This window comes from Numenius arquata, chromosome 1, assembly GCF_964106895.1.
Source record: "Numenius arquata chromosome 1, bNumArq3.hap1.1, whole genome shotgun sequence".
NCBI classification, from domain to species: domain Eukaryota; kingdom Metazoa; phylum Chordata; class Aves; order Charadriiformes; family Scolopacidae; genus Numenius; species Numenius arquata.
In genome coordinates, this window is record NC_133576.1 from 119,290,568 (window position 1) to 119,315,061 (window position 24,494).

General features: G+C 40.3%; 1 protein-coding gene across 2 annotated transcripts in view; it reads right to left on the reverse strand.

Moving 5' to 3' along the window:
* Positions 1 to 2,129: 2,129 nt before the first annotated feature.
* Positions 2,130 to 24,494, reverse strand: part of CDK8 (cyclin dependent kinase 8) — an 84,427-nt gene continuing 62,062 nt past the window's right edge. Inside the window, exons 6-13 of one of the 2 annotated variants that reach the window (XM_074146200.1) lie at positions 23,279 to 23,410; positions 21,017 to 21,160; positions 18,888 to 18,957; positions 17,782 to 17,854; positions 11,174 to 11,271; positions 9,725 to 9,803; positions 9,447 to 9,602; positions 2,130 to 3,454 (exon numbers count right to left, since the gene is read on the reverse strand). In XM_074146200.1, the coding sequence (XP_074002301.1) occupies positions 3,329 to 3,454; positions 9,447 to 9,602; positions 9,725 to 9,803; positions 11,174 to 11,271; positions 17,782 to 17,854; positions 18,888 to 18,957; positions 21,017 to 21,160; positions 23,279 to 23,410 (878 nt within the window). In that variant the 3' untranslated portion in view covers positions 2,130 to 3,328. Of the gene's footprint in view, positions 3,455 to 9,446; positions 9,606 to 9,724; positions 9,804 to 11,173; positions 11,272 to 17,781; positions 17,855 to 18,887; positions 18,958 to 21,016; positions 21,161 to 23,278; positions 23,411 to 24,494 lie in introns of both variants that reach the window. The other variant, XM_074146192.1, reaches the window with a different exon arrangement.

A 24,494-nucleotide genomic window follows, 5' to 3' on the forward strand; every position in this document is an offset into this window, starting at 1 on the left:
TCCTAATGATCAGACATGATAACACCCTAACGATCAGCCTCACAGAACTGCACCGCTCCACGCTGTGGAGAAAGCTTTGTGCAAAGCTCCCACGGCCACAGTAGTTGATGGGGCACTTGGGTCTTGGGCTACTGATGGCCCTCAGCACAGCAAAATGGAGGAACTTGCTCTGTTCCTTTGGAGGAGCCCATCCGGCACAAATGAGATGCCAAGGACTGCCACACTGTTTGGACAGGCAATGGCACAGACCTGCTGCCTGCATTAACTATCTCCCCCGAGACAGCAAAGCTTGGAAACATAAATCCCATAGAAATTAAGCATTGCAAGTTCTTGAATCAAGCACCAAACGCCGAGCGAGGCGAGGAGACCCAGGGCTCACGCGCTGGCGGTGCCACACGCCGCTGCCCTCTCCCTCACCGGAATCTGCAACTCGTCTATAAATGTTCTCAAAGGTACTTTCCTCTTCCTCGCCTTTCTGTAACCCCCATGGAAAAAGGCTCCCAGAGCAAAACACAGACAGGAATAATTTTTTTTTTTTTTTTTTTAACAGTTCAGGAAATTAATTTAGAGCCTTGCCCTGAGTATTCCTAAAACAGTATTAATAAACTTAGTTGATGCAGAAGTTCATTTATAATTATCTTGAATATGACAAGATTAACCTTATTTGCAACAGAAATATACCCCACCTTGAAGGTATCGGAGGTTATACCAAGCACTGAAAAAACCTTTTCTTTCTGCAGTTCTAGAGAAAGAAACCTCAAATTCCTCCTCCCAACCAACCAGCCGACTCAGACATCAGAACAAGCCCAATATTAAGATTTGACTTCCCTGGAGGATCTCAGTTTGTTGAGGCAATCTGCAATACGTCTACTAAAAACGGGAGTAGAACGAATGAAATTACCGCAAATGGAGTAGCAGCCCATTTAGAACTAAACGTAGAATATAATTTAGTTTTATTATAATTAGTTGGTAAGCTGCATCTTCATCTCAAATGCCTTCTTAATAGGAAAATTAAATTGAAGCGCAAACTAATGGCAAGTCCTTTTTGTCAGTTGGACGCATTTCCATTTGCAAAACTGAAATTAAAGCCAGTCTGGTACAAAGCACTGGAGACATCGTAAGATACTGGTATCAAATAAGGTCTGCATTTATCTGAAGAGTATTACCTATTATGCATTAATATGAATATGCATCAATAAGAAAGCAAAAAAATCGAGGCCAATAGTACTTTAGCCAAAGAAAAGTTCCTCTTGTCCCCGTTTCCGTACCTGGTAAGACACTACAAATAATAAAACAGGCAAGTTCAAACCCTGTATATAAATTAAGGACAAAAAAAGGCTTCCATTTAAAAAACAAAAAGAGGTTTAAGGCACTTCCACCTATATTATTTATTTTTATTCCAGAAACTGAGGAAAGTCAGATTTTGACAAGTCTTAAGTCAAAAAGAAGAGGGTATCACTCTGTATTACCAAAGCAGCATAAACTGCACTCAGATTTTTTTATTTAGTTTTAAGTCTCCCAAGTACTTAAACCTCTGTTTCACTCAGATAATTTCATCTTTACCTCAAACACGGTTTGCATTTCAGGCTGGCTACCTGTTTGGTTTTTCTTTTGCTCCTTGTCAGGAGCTCCGTGCATTTGGATGGATCCCACTTGCTGACAGTGACAACACATGAAGCACTTGCAGAAGAAAAACCCTGCGTATCTTGCATACATTTGTGTCATAAAATCACGGTGTGGTATTAGATGCCAAGGTAAGAATGAGTTACAGAAACCTTAGAAGAACTATTCTGACAGGAACATCTCTAGATTCTGTAGACGAAAAGCAGCTGTCTGATCTGTGAGAAGTAGCTGGTAATAAACCCACGATCAGTCTATCTCCAGCTGATCGGCTACATGTATGCAACAGGGGTAACGGCATTTTATGAAGGCACGGTATTTTTTCCTGCTATTTAAAAAAAAAAATAAAATCCTTCTCAGCGGTTAATGGAAGCTTGGACACTTGCAAGAAAAATTCCTACCACATACTGCTTCTCAGGACACAACCAATACAGGTGTATGATGGGGGAGCCGGGTGGTGTCGCTGATAAAAAGGAATACAGGCAAAGGTCATATGCAGATTTATGAAAAATAAATTTATTACATAACACCTTGTTTTAACAACGTTCGATTTTTTTTTTTATTATTCAGAATACTTGCGTCATTCATGTAAAATAGTTTGATACAGTACATTGTATGTAAGTTTCTCCTCATAAATTCTAAGGCTCTCCTAACACCTTGATCCTCTGCTGTAGGAATGGCACCCCTAAACAACGTGCGAACAGTTAAAAAAAAAAATAACTGAAGAAAATTTAAAATCCACTACACCAAGCTGGTTCTCAAAAATCATGACGAAATATCTGAATGGATGCCGCACCTTTTTTAGGAAATATCACTCATGCTTTTTTAATCCCAAAGCATGCTCACAAATCATTAACACCAACAGGAAAAAAATAAAACACTGTCTATGACAATCATTTTAGTTTGTTTGCTGAACCAAACATGTTTATATCAATGACAACATACTTATTTTACTATCAAATAGCAGCTTTAATACCAGTCAAGTCATAGATTTAAAAAAAAAAAACAACCCAAAAACTTATGGTGGAAATTAATCTTTGGGACATTTGTAATTGCTGGAAAAAAAATGCAAACGTTTTCATGTTTTTAAAAAAAAACCCAAAAACTCATCGTAGCAATTGTGTCGGTCATAAAACATTGATCGAGGTGGAAAATGAACCAACCCACAAAAGTCACTAAAAATAAACGTCTATCAAAATTGTCTCAGTCGGAGTCACGGTTAGTTTGCTTTTTTTTTTTTGCCATGGTAACATATACTGTATGCTTCAAGTACCAGTTCAAAGATGTTGTGTACTATTGGTCAGATAAAAGTTGTTACATCAAAGAGAATTCACCACATACGACAACAAAAATGCTTGCCCCTAGCACATTTCACAGCTTCAACTGCTACAGACTGTCACTGGAAAAAAAAAAATAATAAAAAAAAAAATGCATCGGTCAGTCTGAACCATGTCAAGTAAACTATGGAAGTAGCATATCCACAACACAAACTGTGCTAGCACTTTCTTTTCAAGTCTAACCCCAAAAACAGGTAGGATTTGGGAGCCACTACTCCGCTCTGTGGAAGGGGGTGGATCGTGGCGGTCGGACAGGTTGGAGGTGTGGTTGTACAGTACATTCTCGTGGCCCAAGCCGGGTTCCAGGCAGGCAGCTGCGCAGCCGGTCCCGCAGCGTTAGCAACAGTGCATTGACGTTATTGGGGTGCAGCTCAGTACCGGTGCGTCTGGTGCGAGTACTGTGGCGGCTGCTGGGAGGTAGTTGAATACCCCATGCTGCTCTGTGGCTGCGATGTGCTTGGTCCGGGGTTGGGGTAGGCAGCATGGGGGTTGGAACGCTGCAGAGGGGCAAAAGCAGAGGAAACGCAATCCTTCGTAACAGGTACATCACAAGACAGTCTCGCACACTGATTTATTTCTCCCAGAGGTACCAAGCACACGCAGTCTCAAAGCTGCTGAGCTTCCAGGCTTCTTTCCACTTACCCTGATTACAGCAGGTGCAGGTATGAACATCAGGAATCACAGAATGGCTTGGATTGGGAGGGACCTTAAAGATCATTGAGTTCCAACCCCCCTGCCATGGGCAGGGACACCTCCCACTAGACCAAAGCCCCATCCAGCCCGGTCTTGACCACTTCCAGGGATGGGGCATCCACAACTTCTCTGGGCAACCTGTTCCAGTGTCTCACCACCCTCACAGTAAAGAATTTCTTCCTAATATCTAATCTAAATCTCCCCTCTTTCAGTTTAAAACCGTTACCCCTTGTCCTATCACTCCACTCCCTGATAAAGAGTCCCTCCCCACCTCTCCTGTACGCCCCTTCAGGTACTGGAAGGCTGCTATAAGGTCCCCCCCAGAGCCTTCTCTTTTCCAGAGAGAGAGAACAACCTTTTCTAGAACAACCCCAACTCTCTCAGCCTGTCTTCATAGGACAGGACTACCAGATTAGACAGTGACAGCTACTACCCTTCAGTTATCCATCCTAATTACCTCCTGTGAATCTACACCCATCGTAGTCAAACCTCCAGCCAACCCTCCAGATGGCTACGGTTCACCTGCACATCACACAACGTTACAAGGTCTTCTCCACTTGCTCCCTTCCCCTACCAAGAAGATATGCTGGGGTGAAGGTCCAAACCGATGCATCTTACTGCTGCTGAGCCACTCTGCTTTATTCCAGAGATTTTCTTATACAAAAGTTATGCTTGACACCCTCTCATGTGCCCTAGGAGTAAAGGCTGAGCATGCTGTGATTATTTAGGCTAAGATGCCATAGCAGCAACCTTACAAATCACAGAATCACATGGGGTTGGAAGGGACCTCTGGAGATCATCTAGTCCCACACCCCTGCCAAAGCAGGTCCTCCTAGAGCAGGTTGCACAGGAACACACCCAGGCAGGTTTTGAATGTCTCCAGAGACAGAGACTCCACCACCTCTCTGGGCAGCCTGTTCCAGTGCTCTGCCACCCTCAAAGTAAAGAAGTTCCTCCTCATGTTTAGGTAGAACTTCTTACATTCAAGTTTGTGCCCATTTCCTCTTGTCCTGTCACTGGGCACCACTGAAAAAAGACTGGCCCCATCCTCTTGACACCCACCCTTGAAGTATTTATAAGCATTGATCAGATCCCCCCTCAGCCTTCTCTTCTCTAGACTAAAAAAAGACCGAAGTCCCTCAGCCTTTCCTCATAAGAGAGATGCTCCAGGCCCCTAATCATCTTTGTAGCCCTCTGCTGTACCCTCTCCAGCAGTTGCCTGTCCTTCTTGAACTGGGGAGCCCAGAACTGGACACAGTACTCCAGATGGGGCCCCACCAGGGCAGAGTAGAGGGGCAGGATAACCTCTCTCGACCTGCTGGTCACACTCTTCTTGATGCACCCCAGGATGCCATTGGCCTTCTTGGCCACAAGGGCACATTGCTGGCTCATGGTCATCTTGTTGTCCACCAGGACTCCTAGGTCTTTCTCCTCAGAGCTGCTCTCCAGCAGGTCAGCCTGCAACCTGTACTGGTGCATGGGGTTATTTCTCCCCAGGTGCAGCACCCTACACTTGCCTTTATTGAAGTACATCAGGTTCCTCTCTGCCCAACTCTCCAGCCTGTCCAGGTCTCGCTGTCTGGTGGCACAGCGTTCCAGTGTGTCAACCACTCCTCCCAGTTTTGTGTCGTCAGCAAACTTGCTGAGGGTACACTCCATCCCTTCATCCAGATCATTGATGAATATATTGAAGAGGACTGGACCCAGTACTGACCCCTGGGGGACTCCACTTGTTACAGACCTCCAACTAGATTCTGTGCCCCTAATAACAACCCTCTGAGCTCTGTCTTTCAGCCAGTTTTCAATCCACCTCACTGTCCATTCTTCTAATCCACACTTCCTAAGCTTACCTATGAGGATGCTGTGGGAGACAGTGTCACAAGCCCTGCTGAAGTCAAGGTAGACAACATCCACTGCCCTCCCCTCATCTGTCCAACCAGTCATGCCATCATAGAAGGCTATCAGGTCAGACAAATACCTGAAGGAGAGTTAAAGAGAACAGCCACATGCTTCTCAGTGGAACCAGATATTGCAGGGAGAAATGGCCATAGACTGTGGCTTGGGAGGTTTAGGTTGGACATTACAGGAGACTGGGCTACATGGTTTGGAGGCCCGTTTCAACCAGCATTTCTACAATTATTTTTTGAGTAGAGCATTCATCATTGCAAGAAGCTCTGAGCAAACCAGCAACTGCCCACTTAGATTTTAACCTGAAAGTTATTTATTTACACATCATGCATTATAAAGGAAAAAAGATTGTGAGATTTTCCATCTCATCATATGACCACTTAGGAGGTTTAACATTTCATTAAATTAACATAATTTCAGTACGTTACTGTGCTGTTTTACATTATGTTAAGGTTTATACACACAAAAATTCTGCAGCATTTAGAAACTGCTGTATAACTTCTGAACTCTTGATATCACAAGATGTATTAGGATTTTTAGCAAAACCTCCTTCTAGGAAAGATCTGAAAACTTATTTAACGTGAATATTCCAGGACTAGGGTGTTGCTACTGAGACCTGAATATGAAAAACTATGGTGAATCAAAATCCTGAAAAAGGAAAATATTAAAATAGCTTCATGGATTTTATAAGTCACAATGTAAAATAATAACAACTCCATTTTTTCCTGCCGTTCAGCATTTAGAATGGAAGCTATAAGCAGGGTGCTGAGCTGATGGCAGAAATGAAAAGGCATTTGCTGTTAACATTTGCTCACAGGACTGAGCTAATTCTCTAGGGGTATACAGCCTAAAGGGGAAGAAAAGCTGGACCAGCGCTTAACGCCAGGGGGAACAAACCAGCACTGCTGAGCTGCCCCGTTAACACTGTGACTGAGCTTTCGTGACATTTGCCTTCAGTCTTGAGACGCACTAAGTCACTCATCAACAGTGTCACAGCTCTGGGTCACCCTCCTCCATGTAACAAATACAGGATGTACTTCAGAGAGCAAAAACCCCTGAATATTCTTTTTGCCCAAGCGTGGCTCCTGTATATAGGAAACTATCACAAGTTTAACCATTTAAAAACTGACCACTCATGTCAGTTGTAAACATTTTCTGCATCCTGACTTCTAAAACAGATCTTATTTTAGACGGAGGCAATTAAAAAGTCACATGGCCTTTGTAAGTGTCACATCCCAGATTTAAACGAGAAGGCAAGGAAGTCTGTGTGCCACGTGTCTACTATTTTTACACATGGCAGAAAAGGATACAAGGTCAACTTGCTCTGCAGAGAGCAATTTGACTGCTGAGTGGAAGGGGAAACTGTCTTAGTGTGTCTTGCCCAGGAGATGGCAATCCTTCTTCACAAGCTTTACATGGGGAATTTGAGCAAATTAAATGAAGAACAAAGGAACAGGTGTTTGATTAAAACAAGGCTATATTGTAATATTTGTTTGCCTTCTCCTCAAGTTGCAGGATCAGCAACAAAAAATGTGAGGAATTTTTTTTTCAGGGAGATCTGAAACCACCAATAGGCAACTCTTAACTCCTTTTGTTCCACTGCCAGCAAGTTCAGGTTTCCTCCCTTTGATTACCATGTTTTCCAGATACCTTAATAAGAACAAATCTACCCACTGGCTTCTTGCAAGACTGAAGGGTAGATGGCTGGGTGATTTTGTTTTTTTAAACCAGTTTTTTTGCCTCCAAAAGAGGCAGCAAAAAGATTAGTCAGGAGGAGCCAACTTCCCAATAAAAGCTCCTGAGACAGCAAAGCAGCAGTTATCACTACGTCAAGGCAAACAAATTCTGAAGTTACACCTGTTGACAAGGGTTACCCCCAGCTACATCCTGGGATAGACATCTGAGAGTACAAAAGTTTTGTACTCTTTGTACTTTGATGAACATGAGCTGAAAACAAACCAACATCAACTGCTGCCGAAGCAATCTGAATCTTCTGACTTCTCAACTAGCAAATCTCAGCCCTTGCTTCCACAGAAGTGGAAGACGAAGTTTGTTCAAAGGGGTGAAGGGCATGTAAATGGGGCTTCCTGACACAGCCCAGGCAACTTGTGCATCAATCTCCTTAGATGTGTGGCTCAACATGAGCAGAAGATTAAGAGAAAGTTGCATTTGCCTTCTTAAAAATATACACAGAGAACAGAAGCAGCAGAAAGAGCCAGTTAAAAGGCCCAAACAGCAATCAACTTTGCAGCTTGCCCAATTGAATGGGATGAATCTCCTGTAACGGGGTGCTCTGCGATGCATAACTCGGCTAAAAGAAAGACACTGTTTATACTTAGAGGCACCCCACAGTGCAGCACTGTAGTTAAGGCTGACCACTGTTTGAAAGAGCTCTAAAACTCCTTATTCTTCAAGGACAACAACTTGAAAACTGATATGCTATTGATGTCCTGGGATTAGTTGAGAAAAGGAACTTGGGGGACTATATGAAGGATCTTAAAACAGTGCTCCTGGAAATCGACCTTAGTTTACATTTTTTTGGTACTCTCAAGTTTTGCCCAATGGTGGAAATATATAGATCTATACAAGGATGAGGGTAATGCCCCCAGGCAGCCTTTCAGGACATCTGGTACTCTAAAGAACAAGCTCCAAACCGAAAGACTTCAAAACCATTGGTGTTTATGGAGAAGCAGTATCAAACTGTGAAGAGCAAAAGTTGACAACAGCAGTTTTATTAAAAGTATTCTTTAACTCTCCCTAAGTTTTGCTACATAATATAAACATACCTAAGTGGGTTCCAGATACTGGGGAAGGGAAGGATCCTTTTTCATCTTTAAATTAACTGAAAATACTGCCAGCAATTTCTCACTTCCCCATCTTTTGATTCCATCAAACACTCTTCTAATTGGCCTTCTGCACTGCGCACTCCATGTGAACCAGTATTTATCAGATCCTACAGGCTAACACTTTCACCAGCGTGCCTCCTCTTGAGATCTCCTATTTCCAGGCTTCCAAAATCTGCCACCTCTCTAAATACTCCTATGCACGTCATTTGAAAAGTCTTCCCTGTTCCTCTTTTGTAATTTATTCGCTTGCATTAACTAAAGGTTCTGTCCTTAATTCTCTTCTCCCCAATCTCTGGGATCAAACTCATCCAAATCCACAAATTCAGGTATCATTCCCCTGGATGACTCTCAGATACTCTCCTCCTCCAGACTCTTCTGATTTCCTAATGTTTGACCATAAGCTCAAATGCAGGAAGGCTAGAACACAGTTTTCAAGTTTTCCTCAAGCTTTTTTCCTACACTCCTCCTCTTCCTCAAACCACAACACTCATTGATTGCTACCACCTTACCAGTCCCTTCAGATCTGTAATACTGGGCTTTCTCAACCTGGAATCTCCCTTGGTTTTCAAAACCGAGATTATGACAGCATCATGCCAAGTATTTCTGCTTGTCATCCAAAATACTGCTTTCCCATCCATTTGCCCAACTAAAACTCTTGTTCAGATTCTTATTCCACAGCTTGTTTACTGCAATATCCTTTGCCTCCTATTACAGACTTGTTCAAATAAGGAACGGTATTTTTTAGGCGAGACAGAGCACAGCACAACAGGCTCCTGGTCCACAATCAGCATTCCCTAACATGAAGGTAAAAAAATTAGTAACTGTAATAATTTCTGATCCTAATTTTCTTACTGCTAATCTAAAGAGCATCAGCATATCAATTTACAGGCAAACCATCAACTAAATGCACTAAAAAAACATCTGGAAGCTGCCAAAAGGTTACCAGTTAATACACTAACATTTATAAAATTATTTGTTGAGCTAAAGAAACACTGCAGTGAACATGAGAACCACATACATAATATATGAATAAAGCAAGTACCTGATAGTCTGAGGTCATAATAAGTCCACCTGAGGTAGTGGTAGGAGGAACAACTCTCACTTTTTTCAGTGGGGGTCCCTGTGTGTGACTGTTGTCTTGGTTCCCTGGATGACCAGTTCCATTAGTATGGTTATTGCCCTGCTGCTGCTGCTGGTTCTTCTCAATTGTTTAAACACAAAGAAAAATTTCAACTCAAAAGCAGTACATGAAATAACATGAAAACAGGAAATAGTGTGAAAGCCAGTGAAGCATGATGACACTGTTCTTCCAGTACTTACTTTGTCTCCTTTATCATCTGGTTCTTCTTCTGTTAAAAATTCTCGTTTTGGGTAAGGGATTTGACAACCTGCAAAAACACTGCCCCCCAAAAAAGTCTATTTATCACTGTATTAGAACAGAAGGGTTAGACCCGTAAGATTGATACTTCACCCGTGCTAGTTTCAAGTTGCCTGAGCCACAGCCTAATATCTGTAACTAATGGAGAAGTTTTCCCCATCTTACTTTCATCATATTCTAAACTTAGCAAACCTATTAACATTTACTTTTAATCTTCAGTTGCCTCTTATACACTCAAACTCCTAATAGTTTTCACAGCTTCTGGTAACTGGTGGCTGGAAAGGTAACCACCTGTTAGATACCTGCAAGGGCACAAAGAACTATCTTAATCCAGCTATCATGTAATTCGCAATCTCAGCACTAACTAAAAATACTCCTGGAAACTCCACTATTAATAAAACCACCTGGAACAAAGTTTAAAAATAACTAGAAATTTAATTTGTCAATTCATATCTCATGGTCTATGTGCATTTGCGACTGCAAGCTAATATTTACCTGCCCTTAATCAGTAGACTGTATTTATAATAATGTCTCTGTACACCCGTTGGCATTACTCATTGTGTATTCACATTAGAATGCCAACCTAAAGTTGAGAAGAAAAAGCCAAACACTGTCCTAAACGCAGTTTTGGCAAAAGCAAATCATTCACATGACAACATTAAATCACAGAGACAGGTCAGGAGCTGCCATAAATAATCCAGTAGGTTTTAGTGAAATAATTTAATTTTTAATTAATTACTTATAAATATACATACCGTATTTTATAAATTCTTCCCTAGATAATGGTAGAGAAGCATACACAGGATGTACTAACAGCGTTTCTAAAAAGGTGTACAATCATGCTCTCAGGCTAGCCTTTTGGGAGGGGGGATTAATTTTTAATGAAATCATTCATTGTCCCTAAATTTTCTCCCTTTTGTAAATCTCCCCACACAAACAAAAAGAGAGGAGTGTCTACAGAAAATGGATTTAAGTTGTTAAGGATGACAGCACAGAGACACAGAGTTGATTTCCCCCACCCACTGAATTTACAACAAAGGCTAAGACAGAAGAATGTAAGCTAATTAGAGAGTGTCATATGGCATTCTGGAGCAGAGAAGTGGACCTGCAGGCACTTAGCAGTTGTCTACAAAGATCTGTAGCATGCATAATCAACCTGTCAGTGAATAACAAGATTAGTGCTGCGACTAATAGGATCAAAGTTCCATAAAGCAAGAGATTAATAAGAATGCTACTTAATTTTAAAAACCACAAATGGCATTTTAGTGGTTATAGCCTTCTTTGGTTCTTAGACTGTATTTAGCTCAATAGTCACAAACATAGCAGAGAGAAAGCGCACGTTTCTGAAGCATCTCTGGATGTACCGATAGGTTAATAAACTGACCACTTACTCGGATGTGGGAAGAGGATCTTCTAAGAAATAGGGATCCTGCATAGCCTGTTCTGAGGTAATTCTCTTTATTGGATCCATAGTGAGCAATTTCTGAAGCTGCAAAAATAAAAAACACTCCGCATTACCAAAATGTTTTACAGAAACTTCACTGTATTATTCCTGAAAGACAAGCTGATACAAATGTGTCTGAACTCAAAATCCTAACCATAAATGGCACAACCATATTCTTTCTTGTTAAAATAGTAAGTTCATTTCCCATCGAAAAACACCTATTTTTACTTGCAAAGCCCAGGACACACAGTTCCAGTCAAAAATGTTCTAACAAAAACATTCAAAGAGTTTCCATGACGTACCAGCAGCTTTAGTCATAGAATCATAAAATAATTCAGGTTGGAAGCAACCTCTGAAGGTCATCTAGTCCAATGTCCCTGCAATGAGTGGGGACACCTTCAACTAGATCTGGTTGCTCAGAGCCCCATCCAACCTGACCTTGAACGTTTCCAGGGATGCAGCATCTACCACCTCTGGGCAACCTGTTCCAGTGTCTCACCACCCTCATCATAAAAAATTTCTCCTTTCTAACTAGTCTAAATCTACCCTCTCTTAGTTTAAAACCACTACCTCTTGTCCTATCACAACAGGCCCTGCTAAAAAGTTTGTCCCCATCTCTCCTGTAGGCCAGCTGTAAGGTATCCCCCAGCCTTCTCTTCTCCTGGATGAACAGCCCCAGCTCTCTCAGCCTGTCCTCATAGGAGAGGTGCTCCCTCTCTCTGTTCATTTTTGTGGCCCTCCTCTGCACCTACTCTAACAGGTCCATGTCTTCCTGTGCAGAGGGCTCCAGAGATGGACACCAGGTGGGGTCTCACCAGAATGGAGTAGAAGGGGAGAATCACCTCCCCTGACCTGCTAGCCATGATTCTTTTGATTCAGCCCAGGATACAATTGGCTTTATGGGCTGCAAGCGCACACTGTCAGCTCATGTCCAGTTTTTCAACCATCAGTACCTCCATGTACTTCTCTCTTTAATGGTCTGCTCACTTTCCACAAGAAGACAACATGCACGTATTTAGCCTGGTTTCTTCAACTACACTGCACTAAAGAGGAAGCAATGTAATATCCATCTAAATTCACATAATTCCTAGCAATTAATAAACAAAAGTGATTCCATGTCCATTACTGCTCATTATTTAGTATTGTCGTATTAGTACATCTCCATTGTTATCCATAGTATTTTAAAGATGTTAAATGAAGTCACTCAGAAAATCTTTATGCTGTAAAAGAAAGTAGTAATCAACTAAAAAAGCCCACCTGGCCAGATAACTTTTTATCACCCACTCCAGCGCATGCTTGTTTATTCTGACAAATACGGACCCTTAGACACATCTGTGTGCTACATGCTGTGCAAGGAGCAGTTGTGCAAAATCTTGGATTTTAGTTGATTTTTTGCATGACATGATGCAAAATCATAGAATCATAGAATGGTTAGAGTTGGAAGAGACCTTAAAGATCATTGAGTTCCAACCCCCCTGCCATGGGCAGGGACACCTCCACTACAGCAGGTTGCTCAAAGCCCCATCCAGCCTGGCCTTGAACACTTCCAGGGATGGGGCATCCACAACTTCTCTGGGCAACCTGTTCCAGTGTCTCACCACCCTCACAGTAAAGTACTTCCTCCTAATATCTAATCTAAATCTCCCCTCTTCCAATTTAAAACCATTACCCCTTGTCCTGTCACTGCATTTCCTGACAAAGAGTCCCTCTCCGGCTCTCCTGTAGGCTCCCTTCAGATATTGGAAGGCTGCTATGAGGTCTCCCCGGAGCCTTCTCTTCTCCAGGCTGAACAACCCCAGCTCTCTCAGCCCGTCTTCATAAGAGACGCGTTCCATCCCTCTGATCATTTCTGTGGCCCTCCACTGGACCCATTCCAACAGGTCCATGTCCTTCCTGTGTTGAGGACTCCAAAGCTGGACACAGTACTCCAAGTGGGGTCTCACGAGTGCAGAGTAGAGGGGTAGAATCACCTCCCGCGACCTGCTGACCACACTTCTCTTGATGCAGCCCAGGATGTGGTTGGCTTTCTGGGCTGCCAGTGCGCACTGCCTGCTCATGTTGAGCTTCACATCCACCAACACCCCCAAGTCCTTTTCCTCAGGGCTGCTCTCAAGCCATTCTCTGCCCAACCTGTATTTGTGCCTAGGATTGCTACGTCTCAGGTGCAGGACCCTGCACTTGGCCTGGTTGAACTTCATGCCATTTGCATGAGCCCATCTCTCAAGCCTGTCCAGGTCCCTCTGGATGGTATCCCTTCCCTCCAGCATGTCGACCGCACCACTGAGCTTGGTGTCGTTGGCAAACTTGCTGAGGGTGCACTCTATCCCACTGTCCATGTCTCCGACAAAGATGTTGAACAGCACTGGTCCCAGTACCGACCCCTGAGGACCTCCACTCGTCACTGGCCGCCAATTGGACATTGAACCATTGACCACAATCCTTTGAGTGCGGTGATTCAGCCAGTTCCTTATCCACCGAGTGGTCCATCCATCAAACCCATGACTTTCCAATTTTGAGACCAGGATGTCGTGCAGGACAGTGTCAACGCTTAAATACCCCAGAGAAGTCTAATAAACTGCCTCCTCCATGAGCACATCAAGTCTTAGCTCTGGTACTGTTGCACTATCCGTGTAAGACCTCAGCCTTAATCTTTGTAACAATTGATGAATCACAGCACAATATGAGGTTGGAAGGGATCTCTGGAGATCATCTAGTCCAACCCCCCACCAAAGCAGGTCCACCTAGAGCAGGTTGCACAGGAACTTGTCCTGGCGGGTTTTGAACATCTCCAGAGATGGAGACTCCACCACCTCTCTGGGCAGCCTGTTCCAGTGCTCTACCACCCTCAAAGTGAGGAAGTTCCTCCTCATGTTTAGATGGAACTTCTTACATTCAAGTTTGTGCCCATTTCCTCTTGTCCTGTCAAATCAATCAGGTATCAACTACATAAAAAAAAAAAAAAGTAGATCTTTCCAAAATGCCTGTTTGTTAAAGACAACAAAGATGACCACAAAGTATAAATACACAGAAGACAAGGCAAAGTATAATTTTTTACAAAGTAGTTGAACTCACTTTGACTAAAAAACCAGAAGAAACTTATCCTGTGAGAAAGCACCTCTTACTCTCATTGGGAAGCGTTAACAGAGGGCTAAGCAGCACACTAGGTATTTGCTGCCTGATACCCAACTTTAAAAAAAAAAAAAAGGCATTCAAGGTGCTTCAATAACAGATAGCAGAGTAAAATTGCTAAGGTAATACACAAAAGAAAATTTAAAGTTGACCTAACCAAAGCACAGTGAAAAACCTGTATTAAAAGAAAAAGTTACAAACATTGCCACTTAGATGGACACGCTATGAGAAATGCTTAGGATACGTAGCCAGGAGCTCCTCTTGAGTAACTTCAAATACCAATAACAGACATGAAGTCTAAATTCAGCACAGTGTTAGAGATGACAGGTAACTCTAAAAACCATTTTTACTGTTCGTACTGTTTTTACTCTTCCACTCTCATTTTGCACCTATGTAAACATTTCAGATGCTAGCTGGACTTTATAATATTTGTCACTGAAGCATTTCAATAGTGATTTTCAATAAAAATCACATTAGAAACATCATGCTGTCTCCACGGGTCTGAAGATTTTTCTCCGTTTTAGGAACAGCAGACAGTGATTTTATTTAACTCCAGCACTAAACTGCAGTGATGCACTCTAGAAGTTAAGTGTTTCTAATTCAAAAGGTCTGGTGTACGTGCATATACATCCCATCCACCCAGCAGTTTTGCGGAATACATCCGTGCTGGACAAGCAACAGATACAGGCAGAATGAGATAACCTTCAGATAGTAAAGAGAAAAAGGAAAATACTGATTCTTCATGTTTCACCATAGAATACAGTGTCCAAGGCAAAACTACACCAAAAAACTACAAGGCAAAACTACACAATGATCTTTAAAAGAAATGTTACATGCTCAATCTATAGCTTTTTTTTAATCATGGATCTAACAAGATATGCAGAAACTACATATGCAAATAATATTCATTTTACATTTGCTATTCATACTTTTTGTGGGGTTAACTTCACCTTTTTAGAAAGATCCAGTGTCATGATCTATGTCTGAATCGGTCACCTCCTTTCACTAGCCACTAAGTGAGGATACACAACCACAATGCAGACCTCCACGCTGCAGACTGCTAAAGTTAGAAAGTACATTTTCTCTCCTCAGCCTTCAGTTTTAACGGCACGGTTAAGAACATAATAAATATGTATTGCCACCATCAATCCAGTTTTGTTTTTCACATCACCAAGGACTCACAGTAAGTTATTTCAGCTCTCTGAATCTGCATGTAGCCTTTGTAGAATATCAGTTTGAACAGAACAACTCTTGTTCTCTCAAACAGCTCAAAAAGCAATCCCAGGAGCCAGAAAAGAAGAAGGCAAAAAACGAGAAAGAATTGCCAACATGCTGAAAAACATCACAATCAAAAAACATTGCAAAATTCTGGCATCATTTCTGGCAATTATGTTGTAAAGCTGTCCATCACATGCTGACAAGATGGGAGCAAATTTGGTCCCATAATCAGCAACAGAAAACAGAAACAACAAGAAAAGTTTAATGATTGCACAACAATTTTCACACAGGGGATCAAAACTCCTATTTTTCCCCCTTGTTCAGGTGCCAGCACAGAACTGAATCTTCCACTTATTATTACAAATATTTTCTATTTTAAAAACTGTTCAATTAAAAGATCACCTGGCTGAACAACATAATAAAAAGGCAGCAAACTTTATAGATCAGCAATGAATGTGGGACAATTAATACAGTTCATATGGACCAAAGTAACCAAACAGGAGATGAAGCATCACTCAATTAACCAGGAGCAGCAGTTGTGTGCTCATTTTCTAGGGCATAAACAAATAAGTAGGAAAAAAAAAAAAAAAAACAGGAAAGTGAAAACAGGGAAAAAAATGTAAGCTGCAAAAGCAGGAAGGAGCCAAAGTTGCCTCATGTTAACACATCAGTTCTGCATGTGAAAAGGGACCATGTGCATGAATGTCAGTAAAGAGTGAAAAAAATCTGGTTAGTTCAAGTTGGGAAATCAAAACATTTCATTTTTGGCAGTGATAACAACCCAGGATTTACTAGTCCTGGAATTATTAGTTCTGGCATATTTCACAATAGTAGGTATAAACAGTTTTTTATCTGTTCTGATGCAGAGAGTAAAAGTGCTGTTAGACAGCTTGTGGAAGAGCAAGATCTTGGAGTATCTCTGGAAGAACTGGTACCAAGAGATTCGCTGAACTTTTTCAGGCTCTGGGGGAGAGGCCGAAGGGATTCATCTACAGTTCAGCTTACCCTCAAACACCACGAGTGGAAACCTAAGGCACCTTCCAATTTTGACAGCGCCTAAACAATGTTTTAAGATGTTACTTTGGAAAGACCAGGGTTTTTAAATGGAATCTGACTCTCACTGAATTATTCTGACAGACAGCAGAAAACTGAAAAGATTTTGTTAGAGCTAATTAACTCTGAACTTCACGGTACCTCCCTCACAATCCGTATCTATGGGGGTATAATAAAACATGGCTATGTCTACACCACAAAATACTCTGCTTTTTAGCTTGTGTGACACTGACTGACACCATCCAAATAGCACAAAGCTCCCTCTCTTGCTACCAGTTTTGTCAAGGGAAGGTGGGTAGATGTCCAAACTCACCCCCTGGCCCTCTTGTTGAGTACCAAGAGATATGACCAAGAATGGAGGGATGGTAGTGGCCTGGTAAAGGACACCGTTTGCATTTTAATGTAACCACTGCCTTTTTGGTATAAGACAAACATGTTGAACAAAAATGCCAAATACATCCACTTATCAATCTGTTCTGATACTGCAAGGAGAAAACGCTGTAGTAAGTGCTTTAAGCTATCCTCAGGTGATTATTTTGTGTTTAGTTTTGTGTTCTGTTGAAAACAATGTCTAAACTTGAAAGACTGGGAGAGCAGATGATGTTGGTTTGGCTAGAGGACTCACAACTCATATGAGAAGCTACTTCATTCACAGCAAGTCTTTTTATGGACCACCAAGATGTACAGAAAAGCCTGAACTACTCACTTTTTTCAAGTCTCAAGTTACTTTTTTTTTCATTTTCAGTCTGTAAGATGTGAGCTTAATAATGAATATGTAAAAAATTAATCATTTAGGACTTTCTTTTTAATAAAAAATAGGCTATTAAAAGTATGCAAAGCAGAAAAATGGCTGAGAGTTGCAGCAAGACTGTAAACAGAATTACAAACTAAACATGAAAGACCGAAAACTTCTGATACACTCAATACAGAACCTAATCCAGTGAATGACTCACAGAATCATTTTATCAATGTGAGAAGATAAAGTGGTTTCGCAATTCTCAGAATGCAGTGTCTGTTATTCCTAACTTCATTTATAGAATAAGGTATAATATTTATAAAATACAGTTAGTTACAGCGTACTTGACAGCAACTTGATTCACACTTTGAACAACTGTAACGTGAGGGGGTTGATTTTTTATGTGTGCAAGAACTTACCAAGTGGAATGCCTTACTATCTGGTTTAACTTTATGTTTTTCCATATATTTGATAAGGCTGCAGTTGGTATACCTAGAAAAGGAAAAAAAAGTGACATTTCTAATATGCGAATCCCCAACATTGCAAAGCTTTCTTAGTAGCCACAAAACATTAATAAGACCAGCTTAGTCTCCATCGCTTATCCACTAAGCGGGTAAAAAACACAACTACCAACACCAGAAATTGCTTAAAAATCATTCAAACACTACAGAAATGCATCTCTACCTCACATGCTTGTAAAACCACATCCACACAAAAAGCACACTTTTAACCCACATGCAGACAGCAAACTATCACTTGGATTTAAACAGCCTTTTAGCAATTTGACTACTATACAGTTTCATTCTGTACATTTGTAATGCCAGTAACATGGAGACAAATAAAAAGCCCAACTTAACACTCTCCTGCAACGTACAGGTTGCTACAAGAACATCCATGAATTTACTTTTTTGAAGAGGAGCTCAGAAATAAGGTTTCTAAATGGTTACAACAGCACAGTAGATGCAAGAAATGTATGTAAAGGTACAGCCCCACGTCACTCAGCAGGGAAACAAGGCAACAGGGCAGGCTCTTAAGTGCAGGTATTAGACTCCGACAATCCGACAACAGAACTGAAAGGTACTCTTTTCTTTAGCCTTCATAAGCTACTCTAGACACCAAACCTAACAATTATACCCTACTGTTTCCTGGGAACACTGTAAGGTTCCCAGATCCCTTTTATGCAGCTATCACAGAAAAGTCAATTCCAGTACCACAGATCTGGGAACAGCTGGGACAAACTGTGCTCAGCAATCTTCAGAGCTGTGTGGGCTCTTACTGGCATCAACTCCCACCTTACCATTTACAGTCTGTCTCTGGCTGCTCTTCTGATGCACACTACCTCAACAGGCCAAGTTAACCATTATGAAACTACTTCATTTTTCTTTTTCCACAATTTAAGTCATAACCACTTCATAGTCCTTGTTTAGCATCTACATAGAAAACAACCTCAGCAACAAGAAATTTAGGGTAGGAGGGAAAAGTAAAACATGCTTTCTTAAGAAAGCTCAACTTGAAGCAGACTTACGTGTTTCTCCGGAAATCTTTCATTAAAGTTGAATGTTCGGGCATCTTTTTTATGTCTTCCCAATCTTTATCTGCAAAATCAATATTTATTAATAATTTTTTTTTCTCCCCCTCCCCCCCAGTAAAACAAAGGCTTTCCAAGTATCTGTGTAGCTCTGATTTTTTTTTAAGTCTGCTTCTCTAACCTTGCAGTTACTTATTTCTGTGTACTCCTTGGCTCATACTCCTCCTTCACCACTTCAAAACAAATCTTCGCAATACCCACACTTAAGAGTTGTGTGCTGATTAGCTCAAAAGCTTAAAAAAAAAAAAAACAAAACAAAAAACAGCTGGCGGCTACAGTGAAGATCAGCATATGCCCAGAAGGCAGAAGAAAATCACATCAGCTACTGTCATTGCACCTTTCAGGACCATTATTTATTCAGGCGCAGTCATGATCTCGGGACAGGAGTATACAAGACTCCCACAAATGCTGACTCCTTCTAAGGGATTTTCCATTCAACAGTGCTGTCTTTAACTACAGGAAAATGACCAGGGGTACTGTGTAAATTTCTGCTGTCTCAACGTAAAGGAAATACTGTTAGCCAACAAAAGGTTAAGAAAAAGTAACATTTGCACACTCAAAGTATATTTCATCTCAACTTCTCTGTGTAGACAAAGCCTGAAATGGAATAAAATTAAAACAAAAAAAATCACTGCTATCACCTAGCCCCAAATGTACTACACTCTGTAACTGCTGAAAAGGCTCTGTGGGCAAGCAGTTTGATTCAGGTCAAATCTTTACTAAATCTTAGCACAAGGGGAGTTTAAAAATACTACATGAATAATTAAATCAGAGATTAACTATCTAATTATTTATTGAAATAAAATATTCTTCTCTTTTCCTATCCCCTACCCCAAAGATGTACGAAACTGTTTCAAATATGGCAAGTGTCAATTTTTTAATTGACAACGAGGTTTGCTGCAATTAAATGAAAGATAATATACCTTGGTAAGAACCAAAGATCTTCAAAAATCAAATGCAAACCATTGGAAAGGATTATTTAAACCAATCACAAAACAATAATGAGGTATAATCTATTTATGTAAGCTACACAAGGGCAACGTAAAACCCAAATGAAGTAAGAAAAGCATAAGAAAAGGGTAGAATTCTAGGCTAAAAGCAGAAAAGTAGAGTATTGCTTAAAGAAGCAAATTAAGGGGGATTTTCAAGAAAATTAAAGTACTTAATATGCAAAGGCAACACTTCCAGGAATCTCATACAGCAGTATAGAAGCAATGAAGTACATGCAGGAAACAAAAAAGTCAAAAGGAAAAATATGAGCAAGTTTTATAACAAAATTCTATAACCATATAAAGACCATAAAATTCATGTGATGGGAAGGAGAAAGTCCAGCAGAACAGTAAAGATTATTAATAGTGAATGGACAATAGCAGGGAACACAAGCAGTAAGGAGAAAGATGACTAAAAAGTAAAAATAAGGCCCCTGTTACTCTGACATCTACGATCATGTGAATACTAGAAGACAAAGCATTAACTGAAAAGATGCAAGACAGCCTGTAGAAAAACAAGATACAACCAACACTGAGGGGAAAATGCAACAAGTCATATCCACATTACAATATGTTTTGGTTCATGCAACCAGTTCCTTGTTCTCGTTTGGAATAAAGACATTTTTTCCACATTACAAGCTTTCTACCAAGGAAAACAAAAAAAAAAGAAATACCCTCCCCTACTATGTTTAATTTAGCATGAGTTAAACATCTGCATAATAGTCACTAAATGTATAGATTTTTGCTTCGTTTCATACAATCATCAATCACTCCCAAATCTATAATCACTACTGAAGAAACACAGAAATATTCCTTCAGATTTTTAATCATCCACACATGATTAAACATGATCTTTTAAAATTATAAAACATTGGTACACATATACACAAAGATAATCCTATCATTAATAATAAAATATCTAATATGACTATTAGATTCTAGATTTATAACTCATGAAATAAAGATGGTGTTTGAACAGCTTTGTTGCTTTGATCAGCTGTGACCTTCATATGCAAAGAAAGCAACACAGAAATCTTTCTTTGAACAGCAGTGATAAGAAAAATATACAGTATGTACCTGCAGGAAATCCCATTACATTGAATATTCTGTCCAGCTGGTCATGGTGATAAGGATTACTAGTTTTGATATCTTCTTGTCGACAATGGAATATTGGCTCTGATGTTAGCAGCTCTGCAAATATACACCCTATGGCCCAAATATCTTTAAAAAAGGAGAACAGAAGTAAAATTTAAAAATCAAATTAATCTTTCCAAAAGCATCTTGGTGAGGTAAAATGTTACCTTATCAGAGATAAGGTCCCTGCATTGAAAATTTCAAGTTTCTATTGTAGAAGTGCAACACTTAGTCGACTTTTTCTTTTAGCTACAGATAGAGGTACACAATTCAGTAACTACACAGGAGCTGAGACAGGATCATATGAGTTTTTGTGGGGTTTTTAAAGTGTAGTTACCATTTATTGCTGTAAGAAATTAATTTGATTAAGAAAAAAAACAAAAACCAAAGGAAACTATTTGGGTAACTGTCCACACATAAAACACAAATGAAGAAAAGCCAACCAACATCTTGCCCGTTCACTGCGTTACTGTCCCCACCAAGAAACATGCCCTGTCTGATCAGCCTCTAAGTTTAGTAAGTATTACGACCCAAAAAAAACCAAGTTGAAAAGCTGCAATATTGGAATAAACCAAATGCTATATGCCATGCAGAATGTAGCAAGAACATCGCTCCATGCCTATGTACCTCACCCCTTTTTCTTGAAAACATTCATTTAAAAAACAAACAAACAAAACCCTTTCTGTTTTAACTGTTGTGTCCCAATCTGCAAAATCAGATAGCCTGAACTTCCCCAGTTGTTTTCCTGTTTTTTTTCTAGTATATACAAATGCAATTTTTAACCTACGTAAGTAATGCTACACTGAACCTTGAATGAACAAGAAAAGGTCATGAACAAGGACAAAAGAAAATGATGCAGAGAGCATAACCCCATTACTCAGTGTTTGTATACAGTCAGGTTTTATCTATGCTAAAAAAAAATTATGTACTGAAGGCTATGACCATTCATGCAGTTTCACATGCTGCAGGCAGAAGAAAAGTATAGAGAAGGAACAAGCAAACACAACAACAACAAAAAAAGCAGTTTAAAGGAACAAATAGAGAAGTGTATTTAATCTATAAAAGAAATGTATTCACAGAAAAGTAAATGAAAATACATTTAAGTCATAAATATTATAATTTCTGACAAAAACACTGACACGATCTTAAAAAAAGCAATGGTCTGGGGAAAGAATTTCAGGTTACAGAGACAACAACATGTATGTAGACATCCAACCTCCACGTTTGTGTAAAGTAAGTGGAGTGCTGCAGGGGAAGTTATTTCCCCCAAAACCGTTGCCAGGCTTGAATGTATCTTTGAAACCAGCCAGCAAGAGAAAAAATTCCCTCCAGCCTCTCTCCCTTCCATGGCAAAGGTGTTTGCACCCACTAAAGGCGACCCTCCCTCCCTCCCCCCTGCTGCTGGGCTGTTCCCCCTGTCCCACAGCCACCCCTGCCCTCTGCCATTCCTTACCCAAAACTGGCTAGGGCAGAGACTGGCAGAGCGAAGTCAACCAGACCATGGCAAAGCTGTTAAAATTCAGACCAGTAAGTACAAATTAAGTGGTGAGGAAGATGCATCATTAAGTTGATGTAACTAATGCCGTCCTCAGTGTCTGTGTTCTGTGAGGCTTGGGCTTTTCTGGATGTGCCTGATGCAGCATCACAGCTTAGCCCGTTGTGTGACTCTGATCACATCTCACTACTTGAATCAATTCCTGGTCACACTTGTGCTTTGAAAAAGACACAGAGACTAAAACACAACCTCTTTTTACAGTTTAGTTTTATTGCGGCCAATATATTCTCCGTTCTGTACATTCCTTAGTTCACATATTTATTACACTAGGTAAAAACCTCTACAATAAAATCAATGCACTGTGCCTCATCATCTTCATATGGGTTCTACTAATAGTTCAAAGATACATCCATATTTTGTATAACCTCTAACAGCATTTACAAAAATCTTGGGTGAAAGCCATATAAAATTACATTGCATTGCAGGGCATTTGGAACCAAACCCCAGAAATACTTCATTGCTAGAGACCAGCAGCTACTAGCCAGAGACCACAGTAAACTAAACAATTTGTCAGAGTTTAATATTTCCTCAAGAATCAGTAACATACCTTTAACTCAGCTACTGTCCTTTGTACTATTTATCAATGCTGCAATATTTGGGTATACTTCGCACAAAGGACAAAATAGTAAGTTTTCATCCAATTTACTTACCAATAGCTTTGGTATAATGCCTTGCTCCAAGAAGCAACTCTGGAGCTCGATACCAGAACGTTACAACTACTGGATCCAAGTCTGCTAAAGGCTTCAGAGGTGAATTAAATAATCGGGCAAAGCCCATGTCAGCTGCAAAATTCAAAGAGAGATGCTTTAAAAATTGAGAAAAATAACCAATTTTCTTTTTTTTTTTTTTTGGTTTTAAACAAACTGATTGAGTTTACTTGTTAGTGCTACCATCACTGTACTAAATAAAAGACAAACACAGACTGTAGCAGATAGGAATTCTGTGAGCAGGTTTTCTTAAAGCTTTTGTAGAAGTTACTGGATGTCACCACCTATAAAGTATATCATTATAAATCATTACTAACATGAGCCGTTTGGAACAAAGAATTAACCATTGTTCTGAAAAAGCGCATCAACTCACTTCTCTCAGGACACTGGTAAATCCTGACTCATTTTACCTGATATTCTCCGGTAAAATATTCCATTATTACAAGATGGTCTTTCAAGAAGCAGCATTTTAAATGTTAGCAAAATGCAAGTTCTGCAAAGGTTAGAATGATTTATAATACATACATGCACATCACAAAAGCTCCCTCCTCACCAAGTTAGCTGTAGCAAGATTTCCTTCACACAGAAACAGCAACTAAGCCTACAGCATCTGCCTCCCTGCTCATTTTCGGTCAAGATTTCCAGTATTTCCAGTATGAAGATACCAGTACTGAATACCATTTAGACTATGATTTTAAAATTCTGTTTGGGGCCCTTATATCATTAAAAACTGCTTTTTAGAATTGGTGATATACAACTGCCTAGAAAGCTGCCTGAACTACCAAATATAAGTGATCAAGGAAAAAATGGGCAAAGACTAAAATAACACCTTCTCCCACCAAATCGCTTTCCTGACCCACCGATCCCCAAATCCCAAGGAAAAGGGACTCTATGGTGCAGGGATATACATATGCTGAGAAAGACTCAAATGAAATGAGATGAGTAGCCATTCTGAGGGAAAAGGACCTACATACTATAGCCCACTGGTTGAGGGAAAACTGCAGTGTAATATGGGTCTCTAACTTGACTAAACAATCATTTATTTTTTTCATATGCATTCCTATTTATGATTGTTTTAATGCATTTAAAAAGAGAAACATTTTACAGTTATCTACATGAAAACATTCATTACTCAAGATATGATCAAGTCACTAGTAAC